The sequence below is a fragment of the Stigmatopora nigra genome, chromosome 5, assembly GCF_051989575.1.
Source record: "Stigmatopora nigra isolate UIUO_SnigA chromosome 5, RoL_Snig_1.1, whole genome shotgun sequence".
Taxonomy (NCBI): domain Eukaryota; kingdom Metazoa; phylum Chordata; class Actinopteri; order Syngnathiformes; family Syngnathidae; genus Stigmatopora; species Stigmatopora nigra.
Genome location: NC_135512.1, coordinates 2821897 through 2848151, shown reverse-complemented (window position 1 = coordinate 2848151; position 26255 = coordinate 2821897). Strand labels below are relative to the sequence as shown.

The 26255-nt window shown below is 37.1% G+C and overlaps 1 protein-coding gene across 3 annotated transcripts in view; it reads right to left on the bottom strand.

Annotated features, from left to right (window-relative positions):
- Positions 1-26255, bottom strand: part of insrb (insulin receptor b) — a 69519-nt gene that overhangs the window by 3980 nt on the left and 39284 nt on the right. For all 3 annotated transcript variants that reach the window (XM_077716598.1, XM_077716600.1, XM_077716599.1), the window contains 15 exons: positions 14860-15068; positions 14007-14140; positions 6421-6560; positions 6192-6336; positions 5179-5393; positions 4915-5041; positions 4587-4837; positions 3559-3726; positions 3276-3474; positions 2401-2527; positions 2122-2275; positions 1910-2058; positions 1063-1219; positions 789-885; positions 14-81 (listed from right to left, as the gene is read on the bottom strand). In XM_077716598.1, coding sequence (XP_077572724.1) covers positions 14-81; positions 789-885; positions 1063-1219; positions 1910-2058; positions 2122-2275; positions 2401-2527; positions 3276-3474; positions 3559-3726; positions 4587-4837; positions 4915-5041; positions 5179-5393; positions 6192-6336; positions 6421-6560; positions 14007-14140; positions 14860-15068 — 2340 coding nt within the window. The remainder of the gene's footprint in view (positions 1-13; positions 82-788; positions 886-1062; positions 1220-1909; positions 2059-2121; positions 2276-2400; positions 2528-3275; positions 3475-3558; positions 3727-4586; positions 4838-4914; positions 5042-5178; positions 5394-6191; positions 6337-6420; positions 6561-14006; positions 14141-14859; positions 15069-26255) is intronic.

Sequence of the window (26255 nt, the reverse complement as noted above, 5' to 3'; positions counted from 1 at the left end):
TGAATCGTCTTACCGTCGTTAGCGCTGAGGTACTCCGGGTTTGAGGAGGCAATAAGAGGTCCGGTGGGGCCTTCGGTTTGCCTGAAATATAAAAAACACGGGACGGATGACAATTTGAGATAAGAGTAAAATTTCGGGCAAATATTTGTCTTGAGATACGAGTAAAATTTCGGGCAATTATTTATCTTGAGATAAGAGTAAAATTTGGGGCAAATATTTATCTTGAGATACGAATAAAATTCCGGGCAAATATTTATCTTGAGATACGAGTAAAAATTCTGGGCAAATATTTATCTTGAGATACGAGTAAAATTCCGGGCAAATATTTGTCTTGAGAAACGAGTAAAATTTCGGGAAAATATTCGTCTTGAGATACGAGTAAAATTTCGGGCAAATATTCATCTTGAGATACGAGTAAAATTTTGGGGAAATATTTGTCTTGAGATACGAGTAAAATTTCGGGCAAATATTTATCTTGAGATACGAGTACAATTTTGTGCAAATATTTATCTAGCGATTCAAGACAAATTTTGATGTACGAGCAGACAGCGTACGCTCATAAGAACATTTCAAATGTTTTCAAATTTCAAACAAAATTAGAATGAATTTTAGTGTAAGTTTAGATTAAATTTGTTAAATAAATGTTACGAGCGTGTTGCCGTGTAAAAAGTATCTCCCCTCCGCGAAATCCCTCTAATTTTAGTACTATTAAAACAGATTAAATCAGAAGTTTAAATAAAAATAATACAAATCTACATCGGGATATTCCTAGACAACATCTTACTCACTTTTTCTTGAAGACCATGAAGACGGCCGCTCCCACGATTAACAGCAAGATGAAGCAAATGACTGGCCCAATCACAACACCAATGATACCAGGATCCTCTGCAAAAAAAACAACGTTGCATACTTTATCCATCAATGCCAATTACTACTACTGTAAAAGCTGTCTTTAATGGAATTTTCTACATTGATTAACTAATATTTTTACAACAGTGAAGTGAGTAGCGCCTTATAGTGCGCAAATACGGTACATGACGACACCACGACATCCAGCCTTACTGTTGGGCATAAAGAAGTACGCCGTTTCTGTGAACGAGCCATTCCCCGCCAGGGAGATGGCGCGGACCCTCACGCTGTAGTTCCCAGGATGCACCAGTGACAGCTTGGTGCCGCCTGACTTGAGGTACGCAGGGCGGGAAGCGCAGGCCGTGTGGACCTGGAGTCCCACCCAAGACAAAATATCAAAGTAAACAACCCCATTTAAACCTTAAACCAACCATTAGATTAAAAAATACTTTGGAGGTCAGGCATGTCATACATTTTTCTTTTAAATGGGTGCAGATGCCGACCGACCAAATGTTCTGGGCGACCAAATGTCTGGGCGACCAAACGTCCGGGCGACCAAACGTCCGGGCGACCAAACGTCCGGGCGACCAAACATCCGGGCGAACAAACGTCCGGCTGACCAAACGTCCGGGCGACCAAACGTCCGGGCGACCAAACGTCCGGGTGACCAAACGTCCGGGCGATCAAACGTCCGGGCGACCAAACGTCCGGGCGACCAAACGTCCGGGCGACCAAACGTCCGGGCGACCAAACGTCCGGGAGACCAAACGTCCAGGCGACCAAACGTCGGGGCGACCAAATATCCGGGGCGACCAAACGTCTGGGCGACCAAACGTCTGGGCGACCAAACGTCTGGGCGACCAAACGTCCGGGCGACCAAACGTCCGATTACCCTTTGTACTGAATTTATCAAATCCAATCCAATTTCACTTCAGTTTAAACTAGATTTTGGGCATCAATCCACAAGAAAAATACCCATTAAAAATGTGTTTTCAATGACTTATGAATGTTATGATTTGATTGTATTCGTTGAATTAATATTTATCTGAATGCTACTTACCACAGTCTCTCCAACCTTCTTGTAGAAAACCTCATAAAGGATGATGAGACCGTTTGGAGAAATGGGCGCCTTCCACTTGATGAAGACCGATCCGGGTTCGCTGTTGATTAACTCGTGGGTCACCAAGCCTGGGATGTCATCTGCTTTCACTGTGACCAGAAAAGTATGTTTTGAGATGTTCTAGGTCGGAATTTGAACGCCATACGACTCACCTTCCGGCATGGTTCGGGCACTTCTGTACGTCGCCATGCTGCAACGCTTGAAATCCGTGAGATCGTTGCAGGCCATGATCTCGATCCGATAACTGGTGAAGTGTTGCAGATCCGAGATCACGGTGGATTCTTTCGAGAAAACCAATAGTTCAATCTGGATGGAGACACAGAGTGGACGGATGAGTGTGCTTCGAAAGTAAAATCCTGGTTTTTAAATTGTGATGTAGTTTAATGAAGTACAGTAGGAAAGAGTGATTTTTTTTAATGAAAAATACTGACTTTGCTGCCTTCCTCATCCTCGTCTTTAGGTGTGGCTTTAGTAGAATTGATGCCGGGTGCCGTGGGAAGAAGGAAAGGGAATTCGGTGGCGTTGGCGACGCCCACTGAACGTCGTCGACGGGATGGTCTAAAAAAATTGTTTTAAAAAAAATGGTTAGCACATTATTTTTGAACTAAAAAAATGAAAAGCATGCAAAGTAAAGGCTGGTTAAGTATAAAAAGTTTTTTTGTCGCCAATGTTTAATATATATTTTTATTTTTATTTTTTTTATTTATATTTTTAGGCCAGCTAGATAAATAAATTATTTATCTTGAAATTAAACTAAAAAAATGAAGACTAAAAAATATTTGATGGTGACACCATTGTAAATTGCACACATTTCAAAGCCTAAAAATAAAATAGATTAATTTAAGATTTTTTTAATATAATTTACTTTCATCTAAATTCACATTTTTCTTATTCATATTAAATTTAGATGTCTTTCACCCCTTTTGATACTGAATGAAATTATTAACTGGATGAAACTGGACTTTTCTGGCCAAAATCAGCATAAGAAAATGTTAACACAACAAATCTGGCTGCAGTTACACTTTACTGATGCTAGGGGGAGGTATTACCTCTTCGTCAAACTCCAAGGCAGACGACACTTAATTTCACATAGAAATGAGAGATAATAGTCTAGAGAACTGCTAATATTATTTTAAAGTGAAAATACATTTCTATGGGAAACGTTCATTTGAGTTCTGAGAAAATCAACATGCGAGCTCAGTCCCGAAACATATTAAGCTCGTATCTTGAGGTACTACTGTACATGTCAATATGGAAAAAAAATGGATAGAGAAATGAGCTTTGTGGTGACATTTCCGAAACATACCTGCTTTCAAAGACTTCATTGTGCAGGTAATTCTCAAAAGTCTTGCGAAATTCAATTTCCTCTTGGTCCTTTTTCAGTTGAATGTCCGTTTTTGGACAAACACAACATTTGTCTCCCGTATTGGGCTCGTCTGTATGGTTCCACTTCTGTTCGTCGTCACTGTCCAATTGGGTGGGGGTCCGGGAGGGCAGTTTCATTCCTGTCAAAGTCGGAGATTAAAAAAAAAGACAATTTGAGAACCTGGTGGAGGAAAAGGGGATTGGTTTGCGGATGGAGAGACAACCTTGGAGACAGTAGTCGAACTTGTAGAGGTCGCTGTCCTCGGGCTGCTTGCGGCAGATGACCCGGTAGTGGGTGATGTTGCCGTTGGGGTTGGTGGGGGGCTTCCATTTCAAGATGATTTGTGAGGACGAGTTGGAGGAAGAGATGGGATCCAGAGGCACTGAGGGCTCTGTGGAAGGAAGATTCAGGGAGTTATACGTCATGAGCAAGAAAAGAAACAGTATTGTGTATAAAAAGTAGAATAAAATAAATGGTTTTTAACAGAAAAATTGAGAGAGAAGATATTTTGGTTTTGCTTGAAGGAAGCACCAAATGTATTTTTCTATGCCAGGGTTGGGCAAACTTTTGGGCCCGGGGGCCATATTGGGTTTAGAAATGTGACAGATGGGCGGAGTCAGCACAAGATACGATACATATAAAAAAGTGCATCTGTTAAGAGTACATATGAAACATAAACAGGAAAAAATGACTCAAGTATTTACATACTCGTCACTCATTATAAAAGCAAAAAGTATGAAGTATAAAGTAAAGTAAAAAGGAATGTATTGAGTAATATTAAACAGTAATTTTTAAAAAAAGATAGAAGGGCTATAAAACATGAAAAACAAATAAGAGTGGACAGAGCTACTAATTTAATAAGATCTGGTTTTAAAGAGCTAAATTTGTAAGTAGGAAATAAAAAATTACTAGCAAAAAAAAAATGGGAAAAAACTGATATATAAACAGCATATTTTATAATATTAAGATATTTAAATGTATGTTATTGAAACAAACCTGGCGGAAAAGCGGGCGTAAAAAAGGCAGCAAAAACCTCAAAAAATGAACGAAAATGAAAAAAAACTAACAACTTATTTGTAACCTCATTTTTTGGGGGGCGTGGCTTCGTTCTAATGACCCTATTATAAAAAAAGACATTTATCTGTATTTTTTCGCCCATCCTTTAATACCATTGATATAAAATCAACTTCTACTACAAGTGAACTTCATCGACCTGTCAATCAAATCCCAAACTTGGCGGTATTTACTCACTGGATGCGTTGGTGCGGACGTAGATGATCTCGCTCTTGGCGCCCTTCACCTGATGCTCGTCAGACGCCGACAGTTGTGTTTTGACCATAACGGCGTACTGGGTCCACGGTTTGAGTGGCCGAATCAAGTGTCCCGGTTCTTGCTGCTCTTTGTTGTCGCTAGCTCGCTGTGGCGGATCCACGTCGGCGATCATCCAGCTGTTGGAGCCGCAAGCGTCCTGGCCGTCAAATTCCGTCACGTTCATGTAGGGCCTAGTGGGAAAGGTCAAAAGGTCAAAGGTTATGTCAACAAAGTCCTGGTTTCCAAATGAAGGCGATTGAAGGCTTACGCTTCTTTGTAGAGAACCATGAATCCCAGCAAGTCTCTGAAATCTAACGGCCAAAATGGCTCCCATCTTACTAAAATCTTATTGGCTGCCGTCTTGATGTGGGTAAATTCTAGTCGCTCGGTTTCACCTGGAGGATAAAGAAGATGGGCATCATGTATTTTTGAGGGAAACGGAAATGTCAACTATTTTATTTGGTAGTGGGAAAAGAGAATTTTGTTTTTTTCTTCTTTAAAAGCCATGGTTGTGATGTCACTTTCAACTTACAGGAGGCTTGGTCGCCGTTGGTGCGCGCCGCAATGTCATTCTTTTGGTTGCGTTCTTTGGTCCCCGTCACTCTCTCCATATTGCTGATTTCTGACATGCACAATTTGGAGTTGTAGTGGAAGAAGGTGCGCCCGCGCTGGATGGTCAGGTTGTGCTTGGACCAATCCCACAGCTCGCGCAAATTCTGGTTGTCCAATGCATAAAATGCGTAGATGCTGAAAGACACAGAAGGATAGATGCTTTAGAACAGGTCAAAATACATTTTGTTTAGCATTTTATCTCTGTATCTATTCTCTATTTTGAAATAAATGCCCGTATCGGCTCGTGACCGGACGTTTGGTGGCCCGGACGTTTGGTCGCCCGGACGTTTTGGTCGCTCGGACGTTTGGTCGCCCGAACGTTTGGTCGCCCGGACGTTTTGGTCGCCCGGACGTTTTGGTCGCCCGGACGTTTTGGTCGCCCGGACGTTTGGTTGCCCGGACGTTTGGTCGCCAGGGCGTTTGGTCGCCAGGGCGTTTGGTCGCCCGGACGTTTGGTCGCGAGGGCGTTTGGTCGCGAGGGCGTTTGGTCGCCAGGATGTTTGGTCGCCAGGATGTTTGGTCGCCCGGACGGTTTGGTCGCCCGGACGGTTTGGTCGCCCGGATGTTTGGTCGCCCGGACGTTTGGTTAGTCGCCTGGGTGAATATAATTTTGAGAGCTGGTTTCATCAGTAGATATTTAGATATTAAACTCTCTCTCATGAATATAATTTAAACTTAAATTTAGTATAAACTCTGTCATGTTGTCAAACGTCCGACGACCAAACGTCAGGGCGACCCAACGTCCGGGCGACCAAACGTCCGGGCGACCAAACATCTGGGGACCAAACATCCGGGGACCAAACGTCCGAGTATTATGACATCGAATAAATTAATGAGATTACAAATAGGAAATGGAGCAAAGTGATCCCACAACTCACAAAGATATATTTTTTTCCACAAAGATGAGTTTTTTTTACGGCGTCCTTGACTTACTCGCCCTCAAGATGCTCCCCCCTGATGATGCGCAGCTTCCGGAGGAAGGACAGGGACACCAGGGCGTAGGCTCGGCGAACCGTCAAGTAGCCGGTGACCTCCTCGATCTGGCCCAAACTGGATTCCAGCTCAGCAGCTATGTTATCTACAATGAAAAAAAACTGTTAGCTTCGGCTGATATTCGCTAATATGGCAGCCGCCGTGTACTAGGTGTACGTGTACTACTTACTCCCGCCTCGAATTTTGATGATCATGTTCCCCTGGAGGACGGTGCATCCTCTCAAAGCCTGGGCCGAGGTGACCGAGTCGATGGTTTTATTCCCCACGCAGAGTTTAGGACAAAGTCCAGCGCACGGCGAGCACGTCAACCTGCAAACAGCGTGACGGCGGTCAATAAAAACATCAGCATCCTCGCCAAAGTCGTCGGGGGCGGCATTTGCTGACATGATACGGGTCGATTTGGATCAATACCGACGCGTGAGGACTTTCTTTTATGTGTTTACTCAAAAAGGGGGAGGAGTCTGTTTCATTTGTCTTGGACAGTAAACGGCAGGGGACACCATTAAAGTTGATTATTGTCCTTTTACAAGTATAATGAGATTTAAAGCTAAAAAGCATGAATAACAACAAGAAATAAATAATAAATAAAGAAAAAATGAACATTAGTCTTATAAATAATAATAAATAAATAATCAATAAATATGTAATAAATAAATGAATAATTTCGTTTTTTTTTTGTTTGTTTTTTTACGTGATAATGTGGGTCCCCGTGAGAGTTGCGGGGGTGCTGAAGCCTATCCCAAATGAAAATTCAGTCAAACAAGAATTTAAAACAAACACAAACTTATTATTTTTATTCACTTTCTGACCCGCTTATTTTCAACCAAAAAAGTTTTGGTAAAAAAAAAAAACAGTACTGCATCAGTACTAAACCTGATTATATATTTATTCATTTTCTGACCCGCTTATTTTCAACCAAAAAAGTTTTGGTTTAAAAAAAAAACAGTACTGCATCAGTACTAAACCTTATTATTTATTTATTCATTTTCTGACCCGCTTATTTTCAACCCAAAAAGTTTTGGTTAAAAAAAAAAAACAGTACAACTTCAGTACTAAACCAAATACATTTTTCTTAAAACTATATACTTTCAGTACTAAACAAATATTATAATTATACTCTTTTTGTCTGTAACATTGCTTCCATGTTTCAAAAATCTCAACCAAAAACATGAATGTGAAAAAAGTTAAACCCCGCCTTAAATTCTCTGTAATTCCACAACTTCCCGTAGCGAAAATTGTTTTGAAGTACTTATCAGAAGCAGAAAAACACAAACACTAAACTCCCTCACGAGTTTGCCTCTATTTTGGTAGCATTCACTCTTGGAACCAATTCATTTGCATACCACTGTCAAACTATAATGGGCCGCTATTATGGACAAGAGTCCAATGACTTTTATATTAAAACGGCTTTAAAGTTAGTATGAGGGATCAACAGAGAGATGTTTGATTTTCCTTTATAAAAAAAAATAACCCTAAAACCACAATGGCTTGAGTCGGAAATGTGCGGGTGACCCAAACGGGAATGTGTTGTGCGTTGGTTGAGAGTAGGCATGACACAGCACTTTTAACACAACAAGGCCTAGAGTGTTCCCGAGGAATTAAAAGCTCTTTTGACGCGCCTCGTCATACACTGAAAAAAAAAAGAGACAAATCCGGAATTAAGCCGAGCCGACTTTTTTTTTTTTTGCGTTCCCAAGTCGTATCCGGGTTGTCATTTTTGAAGACTGATATTTGACACTATCGTGTCGTGAATGGTAAAATGATGAATTAGCGTTTTGGCTCAAATGTTAGACGATCCTGACTATAAGACGATATATACTATATATATACAATATACTATACTTTACACTATACTATACTTTATACTATACAGTATACTATACACTATACTATACAGTATACTATACACTATACTATACACTATACTATACACTATACTATACACTATACTATACACTATACTATACACTATACTATACACTATACTATACACTATACTATACACTATACTATACACTATACTATACACTATACTATACACTATACTATACACTATACTATACACTATACTATACACTATACTATACACTATACTATACACTATACTATACACTATACTATACACTATACTATACACTATACTATACACTATACTATACACTATGCTATACACTATGCTATACACTATGCTATACACTATGCTATACACTATGCTATACACTATACTATACACTATACTATACACTATACTATACACTATACTATACACTATACTATACACTATACTATACACTATACTATACACCAGGGGTGTCCAAACTTTTTGCAAAGAGGGCCAGATTTGGTAAGGTGAAAATGTGTGCGGGCCGACTTTTTGCCTGACATTCTTTGAACCATTAACATTAAATGCAAATTAACTTTTTGGGATTTTTTTTAATTACAAATGGCATACTTTTACTTTTACATTTTTTTTACATTTAGGTTTTTACCGAAATCACAAACCACAAAAAATTAAGAAAACTATCAAGGATATCTAAGTTCATGTGAAACATCACATATTATTCACTATTATATGCTCACTGTAGGAACAGTGGTGAAAACAAAACAATGATCACTGCATATTCAAACTGATTTTGACCATCACAAAAAAAAATAATGAACTGAGATTTAAGAATTTATTCAACTCAGAGGACTTAACAAATATCTTCCCTGCACTAATGTGAAGGGTGATACTGGGATCTTGACTGCAGTATGTAGTCCAGGTCTTCATCGCACGCTAACGAGAAAAAAGTCAAACTCAGTTCCTTTTGCCTCTAACTGTCTCTTAATATCGAATGAAACGTCTTCAATTCTCCGTGCCGCAGTATTACGAGCCAGGCAAATATTGGCAAACTTTTGCTTCTTCGCGGGACAAATTTTCTCAACCATTTTCATTACACAATCTTTAATAAATTCACTGTCACTGAAAGGTTTGCAGTGCTTTGCAATTAGCGTTGCCACTTCGTAGCTTGCCTTTGTGGCATTTTCATTTGACTCACGGGCTCTTGTGAAAAAGCTTTGCTGTGCCGTTAAAACAGCTTCCAGTTGCTTCACTTTTTCACCGCGTTCGTTCCCAGTTAGCTAGTCGTAGCTAGCATGTTTCGTCTGGTAGTGCCTCTTAATGTTGAATTCCTTGAAAACAGCCACAGTTTCTTGGCAAATTAGGCAGACACAGTTGTTTCGTATTTCAGTGAAAAAATACTCAAATTTCCACTTCTCCTGGATGCGGCGGCCCTCCCGGTCAACTTTCCTTTTTTTGTTTACATGTTAGAAATGGGCTGGGCTGAAACAATGACGCAAGGGTCACGGCGGCCAGAGTGCGGCCACAGGGCTACTGCCATCTTCTGGTGAAGTGAAAAATAGCTTTTTGTACACATTTATTTTATACTGTGGTCAACAGTGCTGGCGGGCCGTGTATTATTGATTTCATGATAGAGGCCGTGGGCCGGTAAAAATTTGTCCACGGGCCTTATTTGGCCCGCGGGCCGGACTTTGGACATGCCTGCTATACACGATACTATACACTATACTATACACGATACTATACACTATACTATACACTATGCTATACACTATGCTATACACTATACACTATACTATACACTATACTATACACTATACTATACACTATACTATACACTATACTATACACTATACTATACACTATACTATACACTATACTATACACTATACTATACACTATACTATACACTATACTATACACTATATTATACACTATACTATACACTATACTACTATCGAACGAGCCACTTTCCTGAATAATACTCATTAAAAAAAACGGAAATTTCACCCACAAATATATGACCATTTCCACTTTCTGACTGGACGCAGTGGAAATACCCTGTCATGGACGGTCACAGTTAAACAACGGTAGGAGGAGTGTCTCCACGGTATTTTGTGCCCTGCTTCTGACCACACGGGAAAAACAGAAAGAAAGAAAAAAAAAATCATATATTCAGCTCCTTGAAAAGTAACGCTCTAGTTGCGATGCAGAAAGAGAAGTAAAAAAAAAAAAAGGCAGACACACAGGCAGACTGGGTCCGGAGAGCAGCCTTTTAAAGGACCAGTGTTTATCTGTCCACTTGAACCCAATGACTTGTCTACTACAAGCATCGAAAATATAGGATTCGGGCTTTTTTAGCAAGTTAACTTGACTGCAGTACTTGAAAAATACTAGTTAAAACAGTACATGTTTTTAATGGCATACCAGCTAATCGCCAATAGTCATACACATAGTTTTTGTTTTGTAAGTCATGCTGGATTCAATTTCCTGTTTTTCTTCTTTATACAATTTCTCAGCCAGATCCATTATTGTCCAAATTTCTATTTTTTTTTTATAAACCTACTATTGGATTATATTAGATACAATTAGATACAACTAGATACTACTAGATACTACTAGATACTACTAGATACTACTAGATACTACTAGATACTACTAGATACTACTAGATACTACTAGATACTACTAGATACTACTAGATACTACTAGATACTACTAGATACTACTAGATACTACTAGATACTACTAGATACTACTAGATACTACTAGATACTACGAGATACTACGAGATACTACGAGATACTACTATTTATTATTATTTTAGATACTATGAGATAATTTTAGATACTACTAAATACATACTACTAAATACTACTAGATACTATGAGATAATTTTAGATACTACTAGACACATACTACTAGAGACTATGAAATAATTTTAGATACTACTAGATACATACTACTAGATACTACTAGATACATACTACTAGATACTACTAGATACATACTACTAGATACATACTACTAGATACATACTACTAGATACATACTACTAGAAACATACTACTAGATACATACTACTAGATACATACTACTAGATACATACTACTAGATAAAACTAGATTCATACTACTAGATACTACTAGATACATACTACTAGATACTACTAGATACATACTACTTGATACTACTATTTATTATTATTTTAGATACTATGAGATAATTTTAGATACTATACAATACAATAAAATACTTCTACTCTACTCAACTCTACTCTACTATATAATACTCTACTGTACTCTACTCTACTGTGCTCTACTCTGCTCTACTGTACTCTACTGTACTCTACTGTACTCTACTGTACTCTACTGTACTCTACTGTACTCTACTGTACTCTACTGTACTCTACTGTACTCTACTGTACTCTACTGTACTCTACTGTACTCTACTGTACTCTACTGTACTCTACTGTACTCTACTGTACTCTACTGTACTCTACTGTACTCTACTGTACTCTACTGTACTCTACTGTACTCTACTGTACTCTACTGTACTCTACTGTACTCTACTGTACTCTACTGTACTCTACTGTACTCTACTGTACTCTACTCTACTCTACTCTACTCTACTCTACTCTACTCTACTCTACTCTACTCTACTCTACTCTACTCTACTCTACTATACTCTACTATACTCTACTATACTCTACTATACTCTACTATACTCTACTATACTCTACTATACTCTACTATACTCTACTATACTCTGCTATACTCTGCTATACTCTGCTATACTCTGCTATACTCTGCTATACTCTGCTATACTCTGCTATACTCTGCTATACTCTGCTATACTCTACTATACTCTGCTATACTCTGCTATACTCTACTATACTCTACTATAAGAACCCTAAAACCAAGTGCGTCGGCCACTTTAATTCCCTTCTTCCATCTGTCATGATCCCAAAAAAAAAAGACTATTCCTCCCACCATCTTGGCCCGATACTTTAGCTACATGTCAAACTTTCCGAGCCACAAAGGGACAACAGTAGTCCTTTACCCAAAATGTTTGACTTTTCCCGTCCAAACCTGTGCAAATGTTTCGGAACAATTCTCGTCTTTTAGCAACACTCTTTTAGCAATTCCAAATAAGGAATCTACTCAATGACCCGAGATAGTTTTATGTCAGATTTATTCAACATTACATTTTGCCTATTTTCTTTTTTTGCCTACTTTAATCCAAGAATGTCCAGTAATGTGCTAAATCTGCTTGAGTTATGCTGACCGCAGCGACCGTCATCTCTGATTAAATCCCAAATAATAAAGAGGGAAAAAAATGGCTCCTTAATACAGTTGATTCACATGAAAATAATCATGCTTAAGCTGCCTAAGTGAACAAGTTCCAAGTCACTGAGTAATCTTTCAAACAGGAAATTAATCCGTTATTGGCAACAAACTGCGAGTCTGGCATTATAATTCAAGGCAGTTTCCAAAATAAGCAATACTCAGCCAACGACTACAAATGCTAACGCTAGATAAATGACATTTACGAAGTATTTGGAATACTTTTAACCCTTTTGGCAAGAATGGCTTTTAGGACAGTATCAAATCTAGACTGAAATTCGTCCCAGGGTGGTCTGAATGTTTGTTAACTTTCTATTTACTTGATATAGACTCATATATTTTATGATATCACATCAGTATATGACACAAATGAAGCAAAAACCGATTAATCTAAATGACTTAAATCCTTATTTTCTCGCATATAGGCCTTATTTGTTGCTAAACTGAATTAAGGTTATGGCTTATATGCACACAAATTAGACGATGTTTTTTTTATTGTAAAATACAGAAAACATCAGCAGTTGAACTGGTAAACTACCGTATTTTCACGACTATAAGGCGCACTGCATTATAAGGCGCACCCTCAATGAATGACATTTTTTCCATGTATAAGGCGCACTGTATTATAAGGCGCACTGTCTATTTTGGATAAAATGTAAGACTATTAAGTGTGCCTTATAGTCGTAAAAATACGATAATTGCTATTGACTTCCAGGTATGAAGCACTTACTACACAGTCACCTCTAGAGCCAGCCATTGTTGATGTTTTAGCTTTTTTTGTATAAAATCTTGCAGTGGGGGAGGAGCTATATGATGGAAGATTTTGTAAACTAAGATGGCATCTGCATATTTAAAAGTATTGTTTCAGTTCAGGCGTTTTTGTTTTTTTAATATCTGACAGTGGTGGTTTTTGGTTTTCTCTTTTTTCCATATATAAGGCGCACTGGTTTATAAGGCGCACTGTCTATTTTGGAGAAAATTTAAGACTTAAGTGCGCCTTATAGTGGTGAAAATACGGTCATTGATATTGACTTCCAGGTATGAAGCACTCACTCACTACACAGTCACCTCTAGAGCCAGCCATTGTTGATGTTTTGGATTTTTTTTGGATAAAATCTTGCAGTGGGGGAGGAGCTTTTGTAAACTAAGATGGCTGATCTGCATATTTAACAGGTTTGTTTCAGTTCAGGCGTTTTTGTTTTTTTTAATATCCGACAGTGGTGGTTTTTCGTCTTTGGTTTTCTGTTTTTTCCATATATAAGGCGCACTGGATTATAAGGCGCACTGTCTATTTTAGAGAAAATTTAAGACTTTTAAGAGCGCCTTATATTCGTGAAATATATTTATTTTGCCGTTTCTTGCATATAAGCCTTTTTTGTTGCTAAACTGAATCAAGGTTATGGCTTATATGTGCATAAATTCAACAATACAGTCTTTTATTGTAAAATACAGAAACGATAAACAGATAAAACGGTAAACTAACAACGCCTGTTGATGTGGGCGCCGACGATATCGTGTGCCAGTCGCCACTATCAATAAGGGTGACGGCGGCGGGTGCGTCAGACTTACATGGAAGAGTTGATGGTGGTGTATCCAGAAGGACATTCTGGAATGCAGGCGCCGTTGTGGATGACGTATTCGTGGCAACCAGATTCTCGGCCTTGGTTCAGTCTCTTGGTTTCTTTGCACTGGTTGTGGAGCGCCTGTGACAACATGACATCAGTTCATGGGGTCTTTAGGGGGAGTCTATTGGGGTCGAATGGGGGGGTGTCAAACATTCGGTAGGTTGGTAGCCAATGGATGAAGAGGGTAACTTAAAATGCTGGAAATGCCCAGAAAATCAGCAGAAACCAACAAACCAACAAATAACAACCCAAAAAGTCCCACCAAATCTGTTGTAAATCCTTCAAAATTGACCTCAATTGATCTAAAAGTACCCAAAGTGAAAATGAAAGTGCCAAAAAATCAGCAGAAACTAAAGAACCACCCCAAAAAGTCTCTCAAAATCAGTAGGAAATCCTCCAAAATTTACATCAATTGATCTAAAAGTATCCAAAGCGAAAATGAAAGTGCCAAAAAAAATCAGCAGAAACCAAAAACCTAACAAGAACCACCCCAAAAAGTCCCTCAAAATCAGTAGGAAATCCACCAAAATTGACATCAATTAATCTAAAAGTACCCAAAGTGAAAATGAAAGTGCCAAAAAAAAAATCAGCAGAAACCAAAAAGCTCACAAGAAACAACCCAAAAAATCCATCAAAATCAGTAGGGAATCCTCCAAAATTGACCTCAAATGATCTAAAACTACAAGAACCAAAAATGGAAATGAAGTCCAAAGAAACTGAGTTTATTTGGCCCACAAATCGAACCCAGTTTGACACCCCCCGTTTTTTTAACATCTACGATGATAGCAACAACCCACCTGACAGAAGTTGAAGCTGACACAACGCCATCCTCTGAAGACGTAGTACCCAACGGGACACTTTTCCACACAGTTGTTGCCATGCTGAAGGTTCCGGCAGGCGACACAGGTGCTGGCATTCCCGGGTTCCGAACAACCGCCCAAGCACTGGTTGTGGCAGCATTGACCCTTGGCGTTGCAGGCGTCGTGCTTGCAGCGGTCCAAACACACTAAAACAGAGACAAAAAAAACATTTGGTTAAATTCCAATGGACGAAAACAACCTTAATTTCTGCACACATGGCGAACAAGGCGGCTGAAAAAAATGTAACAACATTTGCCTAGGTGGGCGCTAAGAGATGCTAACATGCTAACATGCTAACACCAATTCCCATTGAGACCCGGTGGACGAGAATAACCTTCACTTTGGCGAACAAGGTGGCTGAAAAAAATGTAACATTTGCCAAGACAGGCGCTAAGGGATGCTAGCATGCTAACATGCTAACACCTATTCCCATTGAAACCTGGTGGACAAGAACAACCTTCACTTTGGCGAACAAGGTGTCTGAAAAAAAATGTAACATTCGCCAAGACAGGCGCTAAGGGATGCTAGCATGCTAATATAGCTAACACCAATTCCCATTGAAACCTGGTGGACAAGAACAACCTTCACTTTGGCGAACAAGGTGTCTGAAAAAAAATGTAACATTTGCCAAGGTAGGCGCTAAGGGATGCTAGCATGCTAACATGCTAACACCAATTCCCATTGAGACCCGGTGGACGAAAACAACCTTTACTTCTACGCACGTAGCTCACAAGGCGGCTGAATTTTTTTAACATTTGCCAAGGCAGACGCTAAGAGATGCTAGCATGCTAACATGCTAACACCAATTCCCATTGAGACCCAGTGGACGAGAAAAACCTTCACTTCTGCTCACTTTGTCGAACAAGGCAGCTAATTTTTTTTTAACATTTGCCAAGACAGACGCTAACACATGCTAACATGCTAACATCAATCCCCATTGAGTTGTTCACCGTTCACATGCGAGGATGCAATTGAATGACCGCTAATTTGTCCCGGAGACAACTTTCTTCACCAACGGGCTGAACGTTATTTGTCATTGGCTCGTGTCAAGTTTCATTTGATCTATCGGGAAACGACGTTTGTTCCGAGAGCCGTGGTGTCGACGTGATTGGATTAGCCATCGGGTTCGAGCAGTGCCCTGTAATGATCTAATAAACGGGAGGTTATTGCCTCATCTGTAGCCCAGTGGAGACTCATTACGTCTCATGGCAGACAATGACCTTTCCACCGAACGAACGTCCGTGCCGATTGGCTAAAGACAAAATGACGATCATGATAAATCAGCTAAAAAAACCCAAATAGTACTACTACCGTTATTGCCCAAAATCTCCCCGTATGCCCACATTTTATTTCCATGTTTTGTATATGGCAACGGTTGAGTTAATAATTGGTGACATTTTATACAATTTCACTTAACAGGAAGCAGGAAATAATATTTACTGGATATTTAATGGAAGTCATAAAACGGAATGTGTTTGCTGTTAATCAGTTACGCTGCATATGATCGCACTTAAATAATAAAGTCAAATAAAGGGCCTCTAAAGTCCAACGTGGATATTTTCAAAGTTGTAAAATGCTTTGTCAACATTAATATTTAAAATGACTTGAATATGCGATTTTTATAAAATATGAATGGCGGTAAAAGATCAATTGGATAGCTACTATTAAATAAAAATACTATTTTAATGGAAAATTAGCAGTGGCAGTTGACAGGTTTGATGAATTTTTGTCCATTTAAGTCTAAAAAAACAACTAATTTGTAGATAAACAAGATCAGTGTAAAAAGATTAAAAAAAATCTCATATTTTTTGGAAGGGTGATGCTGAAATTGAGTCATTTTTTTGTTTGTTGTTGTTGTACAAAATCCTCTTCATAAAGTTGGACCTCCGTCAAAATCGACATTTTGTAACAAAGGACTTGAATCGGCTTGACGGTGGTTTGTTGGTTTTATCAGAAAAATTCAGCTTCATTAAAAATGGACGACCAAATCAACCAAAAACTGAATTTAGTATTTTTTGTGTTACTTCATACTGATCAAGACGAATAAAACCTAAAAACAAAAGTAAACCGAAACATTATTTTTTTTTTTTACCCAATTCCGATGCTCTGAAAATGACACTGTCTATTTTGGAGAAAATTTAAGACTTTTAAGTGCACCATATAGTTCTAAAAACACAATGTAAAGTTAAAAAAAATGCTTAAAACATTTTTTTTACAATTCAACATGATCAAAAAACCATAAAATCCATAAAAAACGTATACATTAACATGTACGAACGTGACAAAAAATAGCCCCAAAACAGTAAATAAGCCATATTTCACAACCACCATCTTTGCTCAAAATCAAAGGACAAACGGGGGTGACGTGACGACAGGTGAGTTAATCTCAATACTCAGCTCGACTTTAAAGCCAAGATGGCTTTCCCCAGCTCGGAAATCTGTCTCTCTCTCCCTCAAAAAACAAACCCCGGCACCCTCCCTCTCGTCTACAGCACACGCACACTTCTAGCCGATCCCCCTCCCTTCTGGAACTCCGTGCCGGAATTTCGTTGCAGCCCTAGATCCACCCTCGGTCTTAGCCAATGTGTTTGCTGGATGGGGGAGGCAGCTATTCAATGGCCTCTTCCATGTCAACCAGGAGAGGCGCCCACGTTTAACCCTAAATTTGCCGTGACGGACCTCCGGGGAGGGGTCTTCCCCTATTGTCGATCCCCGGAATTGATAGTTATGAACACCTATATAACTAATAATATGCATTATAAACCAGCCTTTAAGAAAACATCAACAACGTACATAAAAAAATAAAGGCAACAATAAGCATTCATTCATTCCTGTCTTCCTCCCCTCTGCCTCACCCATCCCTGCACCACTATCTCTCTCTCTATTTGCCTGCTTGCCTTTCTAGGCCAACAAGCTCCTCCCACTTTCATTCATACGCCTTGTTTTGTTTTTCTGCTACCCACTGTGCCCCCCCAATCCCCCCCACCAAACCGAGAGACGTGATTGGACGCCGAAGAGAGCATTATCTCTCATTAAGGTAAACGTAAGCTGCCTGTCACGCCGTCCGTGATTGGCCAACACTGGTTTTTCTTCTAAGACTTTTTTTTTAAACTTTGTAAATCCCGATCAAAAGGTTTGTGGCGTTTACCCTTGATCGGGCTCACGGGAGTTAAGCCGCCTCCCCCTCCCCCCCATGGGAAAGGCCCCCTTACAGCCAATGACAGGAAGCCACACAAGGCAACACTTCCTGCTTTTAGCATATAAAACCGCCCCTTTAATTGGTGGTGTTGTCTGCAGGCAAAATGCTGGGAACAATAACAAACACCTTTTTTTTTGTCCTAGGGACATTTACTCTGGAAAATACAAGACCATCCCTCGATACAAAAACACACACATGTAAACACACGGCGCACACACACACAGACAAAGCCGTCGGATTCACGTTTACTATATTTGGCCACGGTGGGAGTCCTAAGCTTGGAAAGCTTTACTCTAAATGCCTTGAGAGATCTGATAGAAGACATTTTGCCTGCTGAGTGTGGATGTAAACAAAAGAGATGTAAACAAAATAGTCGGAGCAAAACATTTGCATACAGTGTGCAGAAATCATGCTGACTACTACTACGACTTTTCAATGTTGATTACTACTTATCTATTACATTAACTACTTTTGTATTGGTTTATTTTTTTGTTATTAAAGTGGACCACTTATTTAAAAGTTATTTATTGATGATTTATTTTTTATTATTATTATTTCTTACTTGTTTTTCTGTAAACCTGTGTTTGCTTGTCGTAGTTATTTGTCCACTTGCCTACTTATTGACTACTTATTATAGTGGAAGACTTATTTATTTAACACTTGATTATTGATTATTTATATTTTATTATTATTTATTGAATATTGATCAGTTTGTTGTTAACTGTACACTTGCCCATTTATGTTGTTGACTAATTATTATAGTGGACCAGTTATTTATTGATAATTCATGCATTACTTATTTATTGCTTATTTATTTTTTAATATTATTTATTGAATATTTATTTTGGTATTATTTATTGAATAATAATATGTTTGTGTTTGTTTGTTGTTATTTGTGCACTTACCTACTTATTTATGTTGTTGACGACATAGTTGACCACTTATTTATGTATTACTTTTTATTTTTTTTAATATTATGTATTTTATATTTATGTTGATATTATTTATTAAAGATTAATATGTTTGTGTGTGTTTTTGTTGTTATTTGTGCACTTATCTACTTATTTATGTTGCGGACTACTTATTATAGTCGACCACTTATCTATGTAGTACCGATGTATTGACTATTTATATATTACTTATTTATTTTTGTATTATTTATTGAATATTTTTTATTGTTATTTATTGAATATTCATCTTTGTTTCTTGTTGTTATTTGTCCAGTTACCTACTTATTTATGTTGTTGACGACTTATCATAGTTGACCACTTCACTTTTTATGATTAATTTATTGATTACCAATGCATTGTTATTATTTATAAATAATTCATTTGTCTATTTGTTTGTTATTGTTATTTCTGCACCTTGTGCTCAATCTTTAAACCTCTTTATACTTGTGTACAATAACAACAAAAGCCATGCAGCCCATTCAAAATAAAGCCATTCCGACATTATCTTCAGTGTTCCACGTGATGTTTACTATTAAAAAGTACTTCCGCCCACACGCTACTTAGAGTCTTACATTCAAGTCCCAAACACGCGTGAGTCAGATGTTGTCTTATTTGTCAGCAAGTTTCATCACTATCAGCGTCTCATCTAGCGTATTGCGCTCAGACCAAAACAAGCACACATTCTTTCTCTTCGTCAAGAGCCTGCTGTATTGAAAGGGACGAAAGAAGCGCGCTACTTTTATTCTCCGCTTAGCAGCCACTCCCTCCGAGTTATTGACACGCAGATAAAGAGTGGCTATTATGCAAGCGACTTTCAAAACAAGGCATCCTGAGTATACGCCATGTGTCAAAGGTCCAATCTGTTAAAGCCGGAAAAGGTTTGAAAACACAGCTTTCGCATTGGTTGTTTTCTGTATTACAACAATATCAAGTTAGCTAGACGACAAGGTAAACCTATTACGTTTATTCCCAGGCTAGAATGAACTAATATACCATCAAACATTAGTGAAGCCAATGAAAAATAATTCCAATTTTTAAGTGAACTCTGAAGCAAGAAGGCAAGAATTGGCCCCCAAAAATACCAAATGGAGGCATTTCAAATGAAATTCAACCAAAATCGGCCTGTAATCAAAATAATGTATGTGTATATAAGTGTATATATATGTATGTGTATATAAGTGTATATATATGCATGTGTATATAAGTGTATATATATGTATGTGTATATAAGTGTATATATATGTGTGTATATATATGTATGTGTATATGTGTATATATATATATATATATGTATGTGTATATAAGTGTATATATGTATGTGTATATAAGTGTATATATATGTATGTGTATATATATGTATGTGTATATATGTGTATATAAGTGTATGTGTATGTGTGTATATATATATGTTTGTGTATATATGTATGTGTATATGTTTATGTGTAAATGTGTGTATATATGTGTATGTGTGTGTATATGTGTGTATATGTGTATATATATGTATGTGTATATATGTATATGTATATATATGTGTATATATAAATAAATATATGTATATATGATTTCATCAACACGCTTATTTATTTATATACTTATTCAGGTATTTATTTATTAACTCATTTATTACCTATTTATTTTTGTCTACAATGTCTTTTGCTGTGTCTGTACTCTCACCCTTTTGCTACTCTGACAACGAAATTTCCCAAATACGGGATGAATAAAGTTATCCAATCCAATTATGGGAAGGTCAAAAAGGTCAATGGAAATCTTTACATAACATCACACAAGCTGAAATTTGCCTTCAACTTGGAAAAAAATCCATTATATTAATAACGAAGTGACATCATTTGTCCATCCATCGTAATTCTCCAAAACAGAGTAAACGTTTACATTAGAAATTCAGTGCACAACTCTATGACTTATTTAGAAACGTCTTTTTTTTCTTCAACATTAGGCACACAAACCCAAGCGCATATCTGCATTCATGCCTCAACCTGCCAAGTTGTTACCACTCACCAAGAGTAACGACTAAACTCACTTCCCCACAACTTCAAAGCAGCTTCCTCATGAAGATCAATCTTGAATCCAACTTTTTCTCACTTACACCAGCAACTTTTAGCCATTCAAAGTACATACCCGCCCCCACAGGTGTCAAAGTAGCGGCCCGGGGGCCAAATCTGGCCCGCCGCCTCATTTTGTGCGGCCCGAGAAAGTAAACCTTGAGTGCCGACTTTCTGTTTTAAGATCAAATTAAAATTAAGAGTATAGATGTATATTATATTTCCTGATTTTTCCCTTTTTAATAAATAATTGTAATTTTTTAATCATTTTTTTTTGTTTTTAGTTCAAAAATCATTTTGTAAAATCTAAAAATATATTTTAAAAAAGTGAAAATAAACATTGTTTTAGATCTATAAAAAAAAATGAATATTAAGGGATTTTAATCCAGTTCATTTAATCCATTTATACAAAAAAATTTAAATATTATATCTAAAATATCATAAAATATGAGTGCCGACTTTCTGTTTTACAATCAAATTAAAATGAAGAGTATAGATGCACATTAAATTTCCTAATTTTCCCCCTTTTAAATCAATAATTGTCATGTTTTAATCCATTTTCTCTGTTTTTAGTACAAAAATCATTTAGTAAAATCTAAAAATATATATAAAAAAAATCTAAAATAAACATTGTTTAAGATCTATAAAAAACAGAATATTCAGGGCTTTTAATCCAGTTCATTTAATCCATTCATATAAAAAAAATCTAAATATTATATCTAAAATAGCCCGGCCCACCAAACCCTACCAAACCCAGTTCGTCAAAATCTACTCCACCAACATGGCAGCCAGCTTTTGTCATTTAAGAGTCAGATCGAGATGACCTAGCCAACATAAGACACACTATCAAAGATAAATGTTGTATAATACAGTAGCGCTTTTTTTTGTTGCTAGGCTTTTGTCTGACTGTTCATTGATTTCCTTTTGTGTCTTCCTGCACGCTCGGCCCTGCCGGCCCATCTTGTTACCATGGCGACGGATCCAGACACAGACAGTCTGCAGTAATTAGCCGCGTGCTCTCGATGGGCATTTTTCTTCGAGTCAAAATTGGCGTCCGATCCTCCCAACTTGGCAACAAAAAAATGTGTTAAAAACTGTTTTTCCCCCCCCAAAAAAACCCAAACTGCCGTTACTGCCCTCCTCTGGACCAAACGTCCCCCGTAGTGTCTTACCGCAGGTGACAAATGTCCTCTTCCAGAAAACCACTGGCACTATATCTCATTACGGATGGCGAGGATAGAGGTAAAAAAATCGATGTGCTTTACTGATGTTTTTCTTCGCCACACCCGTATTCTTCCCAACCCCCGACACGTTATTTACCGTATTTTCACGACTATAAGGCGCACCGCATTATAAGGCGCACCCTCAATGAATGACATTTTTTCCATATATAAGGCGCACTGGATTATAAGGCGCACTGTCTATTTTGGAGAAAATGTAAGACTTTTAGGTGCGCCTTATAGTCGTGAAAATACGGTACTTACTGGATTTATCGCATATTTTGTCTCCAGTGTAGTGCTATAAGAAGGGAATACAGAAATACTTTGAGATACGAGAAATTAGAAAAATTCCGAAATTTGACTATACGATGCGGCCGCTCGCTTTATGATGAGTGGGAGGGGCTTCTTTTAATATGGATGAAGGAGAAACAGTTAGAACTCGTACTATACTGTAAACCACATGTGTCAAAGTGGAGGCCCGGGGGCCAAATCTGGCCCCACGGATCATTTTGTGTGGCCCGGAAAAGTAAATGATGAGTGCTGACTTTCGGTTTTATGATTAAAATTAAAATGAAGAGTATAGATGTATATTAAATTTCCTGATTTTCCTCCTTTTAAATCAATTATTTGTCATTTTTTAATCAATTTTTTCAGTTTTTAGTTCAAAAATCACTTTGTAAAATCTAAAAACATATTTAAAAAAAGCTAAAATAAACATTGTTTAAGATCTATAAAAAAAACTGAATATTCAATGCTTTTAATCCAGTTTTTTAATCCATTTATTAAAAAAATCTAAATATTATATCTAAAATGGTCCAAATTTGTTACTTTGTGAATTAGAACAATTAAAATCATATATTTCCATTGTAATATCCTATTTTAGTTTTTTTTCAGAGGATGGGAACAAATTAATTTATATCTAATTCATTTCTATGGGTTATAATTTATTTAAAATTAAGACTAAATTGACATATGAGCTCAATCCTGGACCACATCAAGCTTGTATGTCAAAGCACGACCATATAACGTTTCTAAACACCTTTTTTTTTGCTCAGGTTTTGTAAAACGCCGCCGCCAGAGAGCGGCTGCTATGGGATGCTGCATTGCAGGGTGAAAAGGGCAGAGCGTTGCGCAAATATCCCCTTCTCTGTGGCAAACGCGGGTAAACGCCACATTTTTTTTTTATGTTAAGGATTCCATCCGATGCGGCAATTTGGAGCTTTTTGTGGAAGAGTTTTGTTTGAGTCAATAGTGCAGTAAGTTTCCGGTTTGACGAGACCTGCAGACCTGCAGTGCAGCTCCCTAAGCTTGGCTTATTTGATATTCACAATGCAGTCCGCGGTAGATTTACACTGAGAAATATCAACTCTCACGCACGTGCGTTTATGCACACTGAGCTGGTGATGTTGAGAAACTCGAGCGTAGTAACCGCCGACGGGTCGCGAGAACGGGAGATAAAAAAAGACGGTGAATGTTGGATCATCCCAAAGAGAGCAATCAGACTTTAAGGGGGAAAAAATAGAAGAAATTAAAGATTCCTGAGGAAGCATTGGAGCAGATGATTTGTCTGGATCAGGCGACTGGAAGAGGAAAACTTGCAGTTATCAAAAGGAGAAATGAGTTTGCTCTTTTTGCTATAGTTAGTATGTATTAGATTAGATTAGGTAATTTTATTCAGCCCATATTCAGGGAATTTCTATTTTATAGTGGCAAGAGAGTGAGAATACAGACACAGAAAAATACATTTTAGATATAAATACATAGTAAATAAGTAAGTCAATAAATAAATACATGAATAATATATAAATAACTGAGCGTGTTGCTGAAATCATATATATATAAATGTGTGTATATATACACATACCCATGTATACACATATATACACGTGTATACACATATATACACACGCACACATATATACACATGTATACAAGTGTTGCTGAAATATATATAATTCACATATATTATATAAAAAATATATTTATAAAAAAAATATATGTAAAAAATATATATAAATATTTATATAAATATATATATATATATATATATATAAATATGTATGTAAAAAAAAAATATATATATATATCTAAAAAAATATATAGAAATAAATATATATATATATATAAATAAAAAATATATATATATCTAAAAAAATATATATAAATAAATATATATATATATAAATAAAAAAAATATATATCTAAAAAAATATATATATCTAAAAAAAATATATTTATCTAAAAAATATATATTCATATAAAAATATATAAAAAATATATGTGTACTGTATTTTCACGACTATAAGGCGCACTGCGTTATAAGGCGCACCCTCAATGAATGACACATTTTATTTTTTTTCCCTTATATAAAGCACACTGGATTATAAGTCGCTCTGTCTATTTTGGAGAAAATTTAAGACTTTTAAGTGCGCCTTATAGTCGTGAAAATTAGGTATATATATATAATAAATTTTAAGAAAAAAATAATATATATACATACACAAAAATACGATTTATTTTTACCTAAGGAACAAATGTAAGCGTTACTCAAGTTTCTCAATCGAAAAAAACCCTTTTTTTTGTTTTTTTCGATCGAAAAGTTGAGTGTGCCGACTTTTATCGTTCCGCGCTAGTCCGTATCATAGTCAACAAATGTCAGTACGGCGAGATGTGACGAGTAAACTTTCAAAATTCGCAGCTTGATTTAGACTTTGGCCAAAGATATCTATCTGAGAAAAGAGCAATTCTAGGGGAGTCGACTGGATCTCCTTTTCCTTTTACGTGACTTTCCTTTACAGACATTATGGACGGCCATCATTTTAAAGTCAATTGTTGCAGTATTTCATAGTGAACAGAGCCATGATTCTTTTCCTCAACGCCAATAAACCACACCCACCCATTTGACGACTGCAAGACCACCACCACCATAAGGACCAAAGCTTGGCGGCCATTTCTACACTCCAACGTATCCTAAAGAAGACTTTTAAAAGCGCAACGATCGATCAAAGTCCCGCATCGCAATCTTAACTGGGGTCATCCGAGATTTGGGATTTATCGTTCCGTCGCCTCGACGACCAGCCGAGGGGAACGGCCAAGCAGACAGACTCGGGGTTTCCCGGCCCGGCGAGCAGGGGCTGATTGTGCAGTGCGAGTCGCAAAAAAACGTGTCCGCTCTGATTTACGCTCCGTTGTGGCAATTGCTTCAGAACGGAAGTTACTGAAATAAAAAAAAATTAAAAAGACAACAAGAAGGTTTTTAAAATAAATATAGATTTCCCAACAGACCTGTCAATCTGCGTGTATATATGTGTGTATGCGTATATATGTGTATATATGTGTATATATGTGCATATATGTGTATATATGTGTATATATGTGTATATATGTGTCTGTATGTGTCTATATGTGTATAAATGTGTAAATATGTGTATATATGTGTATAAATGTGTATATATGTGTAGAAATGTGTATATATGTGTATAAATGTGTAAATATGTGTATATATGTGTATAAATGTGTATATATGTGTAGAAATGTGTATATATGTGTATAAATGTGTATAATGTGTAGATATGTGTATGTGTATATATGTGTATATGTATATATGTGTATAAATGTGTATAATGTGTAGATATGTGTATGTGTATATATGTGTATATGTATATATGTGTATATATGTGATTATATGTGTATATATGTGTATATGTATATATGTGTATGTGTATATATGTGTATATGTATATATGTGTATATATGTGATTATATGTGTATAAAACTGTGTTGCTGAAATATATATATATATGTATATATGTATATATACACACACACACACACACACACACACACACACACACATATATATATATATATATATATATATATATATATATATATATATATATAT